Source organism: Mauremys mutica, chromosome 5 (assembly GCF_020497125.1).
Source record: "Mauremys mutica isolate MM-2020 ecotype Southern chromosome 5, ASM2049712v1, whole genome shotgun sequence".
Lineage (NCBI taxonomy): Eukaryota > Metazoa > Chordata > Testudines > Geoemydidae > Mauremys > Mauremys mutica.
In genome coordinates, this window is record NC_059076.1 from 94,589,522 (window position 1) to 94,603,014 (window position 13,493).

The 13,493-nt window shown below is 45.2% G+C and overlaps 1 protein-coding gene across 1 annotated transcript in view; it reads left to right on the plus strand.

The window, feature by feature from the left end:
* FRYL (FRY like transcription coactivator) overlaps positions 1–13,493 on the plus strand; it is a 351,277-nt gene that overhangs the window by 131,417 nt on the left and 206,367 nt on the right. The window contains exon 6 of the mRNA XM_045018794.1: positions 3,979–4,032. Within this exon, the coding sequence (XP_044874729.1) occupies positions 3,979–4,032 (54 nt within the window). The remainder of the gene's footprint in view (positions 1–3,978; positions 4,033–13,493) is intronic.

Here is a 13,493-nt window from a genome sequence, read left to right on the forward strand (position 1 = left end):
TTATCCTAGCATTGTTTAGTGGATGTAAATGTGTGGTATAAATGGTATGTAGTGGGGCACTGATGACATGTTTGGAAAAGGAGAGGTGAAGAGGCTGAATTTGCCTGCTCAGGAGCTAATTGTCCATCATCACCCCCCACAGTCTTTGGATTTGAATTACTTCTCTAGTGTCTGTTCTTTGTTCCTGCTGCTGTTTTCCGATACAGTTGATTCCAGATAACAGAATTTATGCACAACTTCTAGCATGGTGCTAACTATTAAAACTTCTGTTGCCGTCAAAACATCTAGTGTCAAAATCATTGTTGTCTTTAGACTGATGGTTACTCCAGATTCATCATAGGCTAGTGCAAAGCTATTGCAAAGTTGCTGGAGCGCCTTGTCACTGTGTGCAAAAAACACTGTATCATTGGCAAAAAGAAGTTCTCTTAACAGCTGAAGTACTGAAACAAGGAGGACCGGTTGTACTTAAACATCTGCACAATGTCTTGCTTGCCTGCTAAAGGGAAGGAGAGGCACCAAAAGACATGAAGGATGCAACATCGTAACTGTATGCAAACAAAGGAGATGAGAGATTGCAACAACTACAGAGGAATCTCTTTTTTGTGTTGCTGGCAAGGCATTTGCATGGATCATTCTCAAGAGACTGAAAATTCTTGCTGAACGTGTATATCCAGAGTTAGTGCAGCTTCTATGCCAGTAGATCGACTATCAACATGGTCTTTGCACTAAGGCAATTGCAAGAAAAGTGTCAAGAACAAGGAAAAACTGCTCGGTGGCCTTTGTAGATCTTACAAAGGCTTTTGACTTTGTCAGCAGAAAGGGCCAATTCCAATTGCTACAGAGAATTGGTTACCCTGCAATTCCCCTAAATCTGATTTGAGCCTTCCATGACGGCATGAAGGCTGCAGTCCAGTATGATGGTGATCAATCTGAAGTGGTGTGAAACAAAGAAGTGTTTTGACACTAACACTCTTCTATATATTCTTCTCTGTTGCTTTGCCATGCTTTCTCATCTAGCATCCGGGGTGTATATGGTCATAAAGATCAAGTGGAAAACTCTTCAACATTGGATGTCTAAGAGCAAAAGGGAAAATCAAACACCTATGTATAACTAAGACTGCGAGTCTGTCACGGAAGTCATAGATTCTGTGACTTTCCGGGAACTCTGTGACTTCTGCAGCGGCCGGTGCAGCTGGCGCAGGGGCCACCTGAGCAGCTCAGGCAGCCCCTGGGCCAGCCACACTGGCTGCTGCTGGGGCTGTCTCAGGCCACTGTGCCCCCCACCCCAGCAGCAGCAGGCATTTGGGTGCTGGAGGGAGCTCAGGGCTGAGGTAGGGTGTTGGGGTACAGGAGGGGGTGAGGGCTTCAGGCGTCACTTATTTTGGGGGCTCCCTGGAAGCAGCAACATGTCCCTTGGCTCCTAGGTGGAGGTGTGGCCAGGTAGCTCTGTGCACTGCCTCCACCCGCTGGCATCATCCCCATAGCTCCCATTTGCTGTGGTTCCCTGCCAAAAGGAGGTGCGGAGCCAGCGCTTGGGGCAGAGGCAGCACGCAGAACCCCATGGCTGGACCTCCGCCTAGGAGCTGAGGGACATGTCGCTGCATAGAGCCAGGTAAGGAGCATACCAGGCTGGCCAACCCCCTCCCCCTAAGTAGCAGCAGGGGTTCCAGGCTGCACGCTGCTCTTCCCCCCCCCCCCACCAGCACCCAACATTTAGTCAGGGGTATATAGTACAAGTAATGGATAGGTCAGTGACCATGAACTTTTGTTTACTGCCCATGACCCGTCCATGACTTTTACAAAAAATACCCATGATTAAAACATAGCCTTACCTATAACACATGTAATAAGGAAGTGATATACAGGAGTTCTGATAGATTTATCTTTATTTTCTGCCTCCAGTCACATGGTCAGGGTCACAAAAGGTCAAATACCTGTCGTATTAAAGCAGCCAGTCTTCATTTACTCCAGTGACTACAGTTTATTTTTTTTAAATCAAATGCAAATAATACATAATAGCAACTAAAAATAACTACAGACGATTACAGCCAATTAATAAAATACCCAAATAGGTATGTCTTGGCTGAAGGTCAGGGTAAATGTGAAGATTATTCTGCCTCTTTTTGGAAATCTGTTAATGACTCATATCTTTGAACCTCATTGGTTTTCTCATCACAATGCTACTTGTTCTCAAAATAGTTCTTTCTGCAGTGGACTATTTAGACACTATGGGCATGTCCAGGCTAGGAAACTTATTTATTTATTATTTTAACCTTGTGTTAGTGTTAGTTTTCACGTTGTTATCAGGTTGAGGGTACCTTAACTAGTCAACAGGTGTGAAAACTACAAACTGCCTTATTCACACTAGGATTTTACCATGTTAGCTAACATGCTTTTAAAAAAATACCAAAAACTTTTCTCCAAGCCTCTGTCAGCATAGCCCCCTCATGTAGACACAACTTACACTGACAGAAGGAGTTTTTCTGCAAGTGCAGGACTCTGCAGTTTCCATTGGCTGGGAACCGTGGCCAATGGGAACTACGGTGGCAGTGCCTGCGGGCAGGTGTAGCGCACAGAGCCACCTTGGCCACTCCTAAGCCTAGGAGCCAGACATGCTGGTCGCTTCCAGGAGCTGCCCGAGGTAAGCGTCACCTGGTCGGAGCCCACAAATCCCTCACCCCCTCCGGCACCCCAACCCCATGAGCCCACACCCAATCTCCCTCCAAGAGCCTGCACTCTGAACCCCCTCCTGCACTCCAACCCTCTGCCCCAGGCTCAGCCTGGAGCCCCCTCCCACACTTTGAACCCATCAGTCCCACCTCGTAGCCCAGAGCCTGCACCCCCTCTCACACCCCAACCCCCTGCCCCAGCCTGGTGGAAGTGAATGAGGGTAGGAGAGAGTGAGCGACGGAGGGAAGGGGGATGGAGTGAGCAGGGAGGCGCAGGGGTGGGGTAGGGGCGGGCAAGGGTTTTGGGGGTTTTGTGATTAGATGGTTGGCAACCCTAACTAACTAGTAGATCATGGCCCACACAATAATGTGGGACTAAGGAATTTGTGTCTGTTTCTTTCTTGGCTTGGCCTCATGGGAAGAGCCTTAAAATTGTCTTTTTGGTAACATGAGTTTAGGTAATCTTGAAGATCATAAATCAAACACAATAGTGTAATACTCAGAAGTATTTTAAATGGGTACTTTTGTTATAGTTTCTGAACATGTTTTCTTTTAATATTTTAATATTTATTTCATCATTTTACCATGAATATATTTGCTCAACCCAGTATATTTTATAATGATTGATATAAACTTTTAACTTCTGTTTGATATTAATATTGCATTTTTCCTCTACAAGGCTATCTCAAATATAAGCATGCTTACAACTGGTATCTTAATTTTATTGTACATCAATTTCTCTCTCTTTTACAGTAGGGGAAGGTGAGGGGCAAAAATATATATATGGATTGGATTGAGCCTCCACTTTCACAAAGGCCTTATTGTTTCCCCTCTTATGACTTCCTTTCTCCCTATATCTGACTCCCATGATCATGAATATGCTGTGTCTAGGAGGGCTGGATGGGATTTTCGTAGAAGTCAGTTTGTCACTCATCAGCAGCTATCCAGGTGGAGCAGCATGATGATCTTTTTAAGCCCCTGCTGAGGAATGAGACCTAGACATCTTCTGGAATTCAGAAATTCCAGGTTTTGTGATTGACAGCATATAGTACGACAACTAAGCCACTAAACTAGCTTGTTCATCTCTGATCTTTTCTGTATTCAGTTCACATCGTCAAAAAATTTTCCAGCTGGAAAATGTAGCTGGAATTGAGACTGATCTGTGCCTCTTTACATTTTCATAAAGTAGGTTGATTCCTGCTTTTTACACCTATGTTATATCACATTTGCTTGTTTTGCTTGTTGTAGTGCTTTGCTTGTAGCTAATTGCATACTTCGTACTTTCTGATGATTTTTATTCTGTTTCTAGGAAAAGCTCTTGTCGCGATCTCTTCAAAGAGGTGAAGATCTTCAATTTGATCAGGTAGGAAACACTTTTTTATTTAAGATACTGCATTGTCTGTTTTTGTTTTTTCAGGCTTTATGGAATTAAGATGTTCTGTGCAAGCGGAGGCTAGCAGTTCTACTGTTCAGATGATTAACTTAGAATGTTACTGTACTGGTTTATGTTAAATAATTACCAGAGATAATAAGTCTGATTTTTGTTACCTACTCTAAAAAGTGATATAATATACTCATAGATAAATAATTTAAGGATGACAAATCCAAAATAGGATGTAGAAATGAGACCAGGAGCTGAATGATAATAGTTATATGTTTCTGGCTTTGTCACAGACTTCATGTAACCATGGGCAAGTCATTTTAATGTTTCTGTCTAAATTTCCCCATCTCTAAAATAATGATAATTTCAGTGATTTTTGTAAGGCTCAATTACTATAAGGTACTTTTAGATCCTTGAGTGGAAAGCATAATAGTCATATGATGTATCCTCTAATCTGTTTAATTTTAGGATTTTATATAGTGCTCCTTACTGTATTCTCTAGTGCCCCATTGTATTTCATTCATTTAAAGGGAACTACTCACAGGGCTTGGCTACACTTGCAGATGTAGAGTGCTGTGAGTTAAACCACCTTCGTAGAGCGCAGTAGGAAAAGCGCTGCAGTCTGTCCACACTGACAGCTGCAAGCGCACTGGCATGGCCACATTTGCGGCACTTGCAGCGGCATTGGGAGCGGTGAGAGCACCTCTTCCCATTTTGGTGCTGTGGCTTGTGGGAAGGGAGCGGGGAGTGCAGGGTATTCTGGGTCCTGTCCCAACAGCCCGTGATGCATCAGTTCGCATCCCAGAATTCCCTTTGCTTCCGTCCACATTTGGCGCCATCTTTCAACGTTTTTTGTATTGCACGCTCTGTCTTCCCTTTTGGTCTGCGGGAATGGAGCCTGAACTGCTGAGGAGTATGCTGACGAGTCTTGCCAGCACGTCACGTTTGGCAGTCGAGTTATTCCTTATGATCCAAAGTGATAGTGAGAGCTCCGATGATGGTATCGACTCGAGTAACGCATATGACATGAGTTTGCTTGTGGCATTCATGGACATGCTCATCACCGTGGAATGCTGCTTTTGGGCTTGGAAAACAAGCACTGAGTAGTGGGATTACATCGTCATACAAGTCTGGGATGACGAGCAGTGGCTGCAGAACTTTCGGATGAGAAAAGCCACTTTCATAGGACTGTGTGAGGAGCTCGCCCCCACCCTGCGGCACAAGGACACAAGATTGAGAGCTGCCCTGATGGTGGAGAAGCGGGTGGCTGTTGCAGTGTGGAAGCTGGCAACTCCAGACAGCTACCAATCGGTCACTAACTAGTTTGGAGTGCGTAAATTGACGGTTGGAATCATGTTGATGCAAGTTTGCAGGGCCATTAATCACATCCTGCTCAGAAGAACTGTGACTTTGGGTAACGTGCATGACATTGTGGCTGGCTTTGCACAAATGGGTTTCCCTAACTGCGGAGGGGCGATAGTTGGCACGCATATTCCAATTCTGGCACCAGCCCACCTAGCCTCAGAGTTAATCGAAAGAGGTATTTCTCAATGTTCCTCCAGGCGCTTGTGGATCACCATGTGCGTTTAATTGACATTAACGCAGGCTGGCCCAGAAAGGTGCATGACGCACGCATCTTTTGGAACACTGGCCTGTCCAAGAAGCTGCAAGCCGGGATTTTTTTCCCAGACCAGAAGATCACCGTAGGTGAAGTCGAAATACCCATTGTGATCCTTGGAGACCCTGCTTATCCTTTAATGCCATGGCTCTTGAAACCCTACACAGGGAGCCTTGACAGCAGCAAGGAGTGGTTCAACAACAGGCTGAGCTGGTGCAGAATGACTGTGGAGTGTGCTTTTGGCTGTTTGGTGCTCTCTGTATGGGAAGCTGGACCTGGCTGATGACAGCATCCCCGCGGTTATATCCGCGTGCTGTACCCTTGATAATATTTGTGAAGGGAAAGGTGAAAGATTCACTCAGGCATGGAACTCAGAGGTTCAAAACCTGGAGGCTGAATTTGAACAGCCAGAGAGCAGAGCTGTTAGAGGGGCCCAGCGCGGGGCTGCAAGGATTAGGGATGCCTTGAGGGAGCAATTTGAGGCTGAAAGCCACCAGTAATGTCTGGTGTCCTCACAGGAGTGAAGTGCAGTGGTTCCAATGTTAAGTAGGAATCCTGTGTTTGCTATGCTGACTTGCAGTGCCTGTTTCTTTCCTGGCTAAGGTATCTTTTATTTTATGCAATAATAAAGAATGTTTTCAAAGCCAAAAAATCCATTTATTGAAAAGAGAGACAACTGCTTGGGAAACAGAAAGGGCAAGGGGAACGGTACAATCAGAGATTTGCGTATGTCCTGTCTGGAGTGCTGTGCAATGAGTGCTGCACTTCAGGATGGCTATACTGCATGGTGATGGGGGTTGAGTGCAGTGGGTAAGGGGTCATAGTTTTCAGGACTGGGTGATGAAGCTACAGGTGTTGGAGGCCGCTGGTGGCGGTAAGAACCCGGATGTTGGGGAAAGTGGGTTGGAGGTGACATGGGAGGCGCAAGGGAAAGAGTTTTGGGACAAGGGCTGGAGGAGGTGGGGGGGCAGGCGCGGTTGTGCTCCACCTGCATTGCTACGAGCGCCTGTTTCGAATCCGTTTGGTGCTTAGCAGCCGCTCTGTGCTTTGGTGCCGGCGATCTGCATTCTGCTGGTGGACCCTCCTTTCACTCTCCTGCCACTCCTGCACTTTTTGATTTTCATTACTTGAATGCTGCATTACTTCATTCAACATGTCTTCCCTGCTTCTGCATGGCCTCTTTCTGATTCTTTGGAGTCTTTCGGCCGGTGATAGCACGAATGGCTGGGATCTGAAGGTTGCATCTGTAAAGGCAAAATGCAACACTTAACAGAGGGAGCATTGTTCACACCAGACAGAGCAATGATTCCACCATACTTAAGGGCAAGCACAGTGTACACAATAGCATAATTTGCCCATCCCAAAGCAAGCACACATAACCCACAGGAGCCCCATAATGGTGAGTAAGCACAGGGTCAAGTGTGAGTGATTGTTTCATGGCTATACTGTCCTCTGGGTTTCTGTGCCTTGGGGAGAGCCAACAGCGGCAGGGGGCCCCTATACTGAACACTGTCCCCACATTTTTCACAGGAGTTCATCCTAGAAGATATCTCACTTCTGAGGGTGATCTGGGAAGCAAGGGAGGGTCTGCAGTGTGGCTTCCGCCCTGGCCCATATGCAGCCTGTGTGCAGCAATGGTCCCCCCCGCCTCTCACAGCACAGTGGCGCGGACAAGTTAGCCTGACTGGGACAAGGACCACAGTGGCTCTCCCGAGAAACCTGCGCAAGCATATTGCCCAAGGTCTGGCTGAGACATTGGAAGAGATCACTGAGGCTGATTACCGCGATGTGAGAGAGCACATCAACACACTATTCCGCATCTAGGCATGCATGCGGCCCTAACCCTCCTTGCCCCAAGACCCCGCACTGAATAACTTCCTTCCCAAAATAAAAGCCGCTTACCGGGAACCTCCTCTGTTGTTTGTCCTTCCCAAGCACTGGCTGCCGCGACTGCCTACCTTCCTCCTGGCTTGAGAACAGCTCCTGGCTGCATGCATCTAAGGATTCTGGGGTGTCTTCCTCTGCCTCAGCACCCTCACTCCCACTTTGCTGCTGCTCCTCCTCCTCCTCCTCCTCCTTCCTTGTTGGACTGGGCTCTGAAGTGTCCATGGTGGTCCCCAGAGTGGAGGTGGGGTCGCCCCCAAGTAACGTGTCCATCTCTTTGTAGAAATGGCACGTCGTGAGGGCAGCATGAGAGCGGCCATTTGCCTCGTGGGCTTTGTGGTAGGCATTTCGCAGCTCCTTCACTTTAATCCTGCACTGCAGTGCGTCCCGGTCATGGCCCCTTTCCATCATGTCCCTTGATATCTGCCCGAAGGTATTGTAATTCCTACAGCTGGAGCGCAGCTGGGACTGGACAGCTTCCTCCCCTCAAGTACTGATGAGGTCCAGCAACTCGCCATTGCTCCATATTGGGGCTCGCCTGGTGTGTGGAGGCATGGTCACCTGGAAAGATTCGCTCATAGCACTCCACGCCTGGCTGAGCAAACAGGAAGGGGATTTTCAAAATTTCCAGAGAATTTAAAGGCAGGTCTGATGGTTGGTCACCTGAGGCCAGGGCAGTAGAGTTCAAAGTGATGACCAGAGTGGCTAGCACAGGCATTGTGGGATGCTTCTGGAGGCCGATCAGAGCTCACTATAGGCCCAGGGCATCCTCACTGGCGCTGCGGTGCTCCAGCGGGGGCGCAGCAAACGTTATTCCACTCGCTGAGGTGGAGTACCAGCAGCGCTGTAGCTGCAGAGTCAGAGCGCTCTATGTGCCTTACCAGTGTGGAGAGGGAGTGAGCTAGTGCGCATGGGGCTTCTTTATTGCGCTGTAACTCGCAAGTGTAGCCAAGCCCACAGTGTGTAAAGTTAAGGGTATGTGCAAGTCTCTTCAGGAGCAAGGCCTTAGTGCTTACCTATATAATAAGATTCCAGGATTGCCATTCCGTTTGTGTGTCACTCTGAAGCCTAGAATGTCTGAGTAAGTGTGAAGTGATGAAAACAGCTACAAGTGTGGTTGAGAACTCCTGATTATTTAGAATATCACTAGATTCAATTATCATTGGGATACAGTCCAGTTTTTAAGTTCTCAGCCATTTTAACTTTACACCCATGTGGTGTACAGCTACAGTAAGACATGTATCTGTGCCATGCCAAAAGCTCTGAACCACTGTGTATTTGGAGGTAACTCAGTAAGTTAGCACACTTACTCTGCTATTAATTTGCATGCTACACTTTCATTGGTTGTATACAGGAGACTGCGTGGATGGTGGATTACTTGGCCAAACTGCTACACTCATTCCACAGCATGGGCTTTTATCTATTAGTAATTGTTTCTAGTTCTGTCATCACATTGACATCACATCCTGCAGAGCCCTGCTGGTTTATTGCCCATCCCTGAGTACTTAACTCCTAACTTTATTATTGAATAATATATTGTTGTATGCAGCTCACTATTTGTTTATGTCCAGATCATTTTGGTAGATTGTTCCTTTGCATGTTTCCTCTGATTTGCATGTTTAGCATTGTGACAGAAGGCCTAGGGACCCTGCCCAAACTATATAGTTCATGTGTGTGTGTGTGGGGGAAATGCAACCCAAAACAATCCCCACCCTCAGCCTGCTCGAGGAATTTATCAAGTGACCCGACTGAAACCGGCCAGCCAAGGTGGCCTGTGAAAAGCAGTGTTTGAGCTAGGTTGATAAGCCTTTGAAAGGTGGTCATTAATCATTAAAGGGTTTTATTTTTTCGAGGACTATTGCCTAGAAGGAGGAAAATGATACTGGTTTATGAACAGTTTTTGAAGCTCTTTGATTTAAAAAAATTAGGATTTAATAAGCAACTTGACAGGGGACACAGAAAAAGCATTGGTATTAAGACTTCACTGAAGTACTGACAAGTGGACTAGAATAGTTTGAGAGAGGGAATTGCTTTCAGGGGATGTAAGCCAATCACTTTTCTTTTTTTTCTTCTTCGGTAACTAAGGTGAAAGTACCTGGTCTGTTTTCACTTGAGATATGTTAAGCAAACCATTTCTGTTGTTTTAATTCCATTTCCTATTTTTAATCTTGTTTTTGTTGAGATTACTTTTGTTTAGGTAGTTTTATGCAGATGTCCTCAAATAAGAAAACTCCATGAGGTGAGGTGCAGACAATCCTATCTCAGTGAATTGTGTTACTGTGAAGCTGCAGTAGGTAAACCCAAGGAGGGAAGCTGAAAGACTAAGAAGGAGACAATAGTTAATGATGGGTGTTCAGACATACTTGATCATAATTTAATTTACAGCCTCGCTACTCAATATATGGCATGTGGTTGTGTTTTTGGGTCCCCGTTTCTGATTCTGTTATACTCATTTTTATGTAATGTCCAGAGATGGCTAGAACATTTTGTTTAGAAGTGAGGAAATGTTTGAAAGCCAATAGGCAGAGGGAGCTGTTGTGCAACCTAGGTGGTTTTCAGCATTGCAGCAGCTCCTGCAGCAGCATTGTCAACAGAGCTCTGGCTCTGTTGCAGTGGAAGAGGAGAATATAAGGAGAGACCCAAGGGGAAGCTGAATAGACAGCCCAGGTGGAGAGAGAAGGGAGAATCTGAGTTGGAGTGAGGGGATAGGAGAACCACGGAGGCTGCCTTTCTAAACCTTTTCAGGTCAGAACAGCACTATGTTGGAGTGAGAAGCTGAACTCAGCATGAGGAAAGAGCACCGCAGCTAGAGTTAGTCCCTCAACTGAAAAGTAAATACCACTGATTTGCAACTTTTTCTAATGAAAGTATTAATAAAGTTTGCTGAACCCTAGAATAAACGACTTTATAATTGTTGTTCACTTACATTTCTTATTGTTAATGATTGGTCTCCTCCTATGAAGTCATATGGAAGATCTACAAGATACAAATTAATGTGTTTGTAGGGAGAAATCAGAATAGAGCAGAAGAGCTTATAAACTCCTAGATTCTTGAAATACAGAGTAATAAACCAAAAACTATTTTATTAACTCTGTATTACTAATTTTCATATTTTGATTATTTTCTTTGTGTCTAATTTTGACTTAGTCTTTGGGAAACAAGGAATTTGTTATAGTAAAATCTGTATTTTAAAGGTATTGAAAACATACTGAAGCAGAAGGTCAGGGTAGAATGACGTGGATTAGTTTGTGGGAATAGGAACTGTGGATCTTTGCAGAATTTTTAGAAGAAATACACTGTTTTAGTGGGAGGTCAAAAATTGTTTCTGTCACTTCACTTTGTGTTTATATATTAAAAAATCCTTACAAAAATAAATGCTGCAGTGGTGCACAGAATTGCAGTAAATAAGATTCTGGTCTCAGTAATGTAGTACAAATGCTGAATTCAAATTTTGAGGTGGGAGTGGGGGGAATAGACAAACTCCTTAGGACTGACCATATCCTGGTCAGAGGAGGCCATAGAGGTTGCTTTCCTGTGTATTGCTCTCAGTGAGGTAGGAGCAGGAGTCAAACTGGAGAAGTGGGAGCCACAGAGATCAGAAAACTCCTGGATGGGGATTAGTCAACATTCTGCCTCTTAGAGCAAGTGAGTAGGATGAGCAAATTAGCTGAAAAATGGGACTATAATTTGTCTTTATTGTAAGCATAACCAGACCTAAGAGAGCCACATAAGGCTGTAATTTTACTGTGGAAAAGAAATAATGCTTTAGTCTTTAAATAGGAAGACTATTCTCTTAAATCTCATTGAGGTTTTTTTCCTATTTTGGAAAGAGAGATTCCAAAGTTAGCTAAAAGATGCAAAGTCCAAAGAAATAAGAAGCAAATCTTTACTCTGAAGCATTTCTAAAATGTGAAAAATTTGAATATTAAAGTATTTAAATATTCCTGTTATTTAAAGCATGTTATAAAGAAGCTATCTGAAGAGGTATTACATTACCAACTACTTTTTATAGTTGATTCATTGTTCTTACTAATCCCCTGCACACTTCAAAATATTTCTTTTTATTTTAAAAAATATTGTTTCCTCCTTGTTGCTAATGCAGCTTGAAATTAACATAGTTTTGTTTACTTTCCTTTTTTGTTTATCATAGGAATCCTATTTAATCTGGAACTGTTGGTGTTTTTCTAACACTAGCTCTAGCAAGATTTTATTTGGGGCCTTTTCCACTGGCCACTGTTATCTACAGTCCTTCTAAGGCAGGGGTGGGCAAACTTTTTGGCCTGAGGGCCACATCGGGGAATAGAAATTGTATGGCAGGCAATTGGGGTTGGGGTGCGGGCCCTGGGGTGGGGCTGAGGATGAGGAGTTTGGGGTGTAACAGGGTGCTTTGGGCTGGGACTGGGGGGTTCGGAGGACAGGAGGGGAACAGGGCTGGGACAGGGGTGTGGGAAGACATGCAGGTTCTGGCTGGGAGTGCAGGCTCTCAGGTAGGGCTAGGGATGAGAGGTTTGGAGTGCAGGAGGGTGCTCCAGCTGGGATCGAGGGGTTTGGAGAGCAGGAGGGGGATCAGGGCTGGGGCAGGGGATTGGGGTGTGGGGAGAGGCTCTGGGGGTGCAGGTTCCAAGCAGCGCTTACCTCAAGCGGCTCCCGGAAGCAGTGACATGTCCCTTCTCCGGCACCTGTGCAGAGGCACGGCCAGGTGGCTCTGCACGCTGCCCCAGCCGCAAGCACTGCCCCTGCAGCTCCCATTGGAGCATGTAGGAGCCAGAGTGGGGCCATGCTGTGGCTTCCAGGAGCCGCGTGGTGCGGTCCCCGGCCGGAGCGTGGCCAAGCCGTGTGGTGCGGTTCCCGACCCAGTGCCCCGGTCAGAATGGGCTGAGCCGCGTAGTGCGGTCCCAACCTTGCACCCCGGCTGGCGTGCTGGAGTAGGGCCACGCTGCATGGTGTGGCTCGCAGGCTGGCTGTTTGCCCACCCCTGTTCTAAGGGCTCTTCAGGATTGAGTCATTCTCACTAGCACACAAAGGAAGAGGAAGAGGGCTTCAGGAGCATTTCGTTCTCTGCCCCAGGTAGCCAGAATACCTTCATAGCACATGAGAATGCTGGAAGGTGTGCCCAGTTATAGAACCAGGACACATGCTATGTCCCTAGCAGAATGTGATGGGAAAGGCGTATAAGCCTCCTGCTGACTACATCATATGCTGACATCAGCAATGTGTGCTAGCCTACGGTGCATCTGAGTGCACTTTACTGTCGGTCAGAGAAAGAGAAATGTGTTCCGCAGTGAGGAATGCTGTCCTGCGCTAGCAGGATTCTCAGTCTAGAGAACACTTTCCATCTTCTCCTCACTGTGCTTGCTGCCTTCGTCATGGGCCTGATTTAGTCCTAAAGTGGAATCAGTTTCCTCTACAAATACTGATATAATGTACAATCTTAAATTTGGGACCCAAACCACTTGATAATGTGGTTTTAAATAAAATGAATATTTCTTCTGTTCCATCATAAAACTATATTGAGAAAGGCAATCCCTCTCCCCATAACAAAATAAAAAGAAAAAACAAAACAAAAAACAGAACAAAAAATATGCAACCAAAAATAAATACGAAAAACTTGCTTTGTGAAAGGCCTGGGATTATTGTACAAAGTTTTAGGGTAGAACTATAAAATTATAAAATAAACAAGCAAATAAGAATAGAAACAATACCTTGCTAGTTTGAAAATGGGATTTCCTTGCAGTAAATATTTTACTGTATTTTTTTAAGAACATGATTAACCAGGAAAAGGATATATTTGCTGTCTAAAAAAGCATATTTGCATTTAAACTGTTGGGATGTTATGTTGGGGGGAAATGATTTGTATTTTATTGTATGTTTTAGAAAAGATGATAAAATAATTACACTATAGTTTTGCATAAGAAAATCATACAATTCAGAAAATTTAACC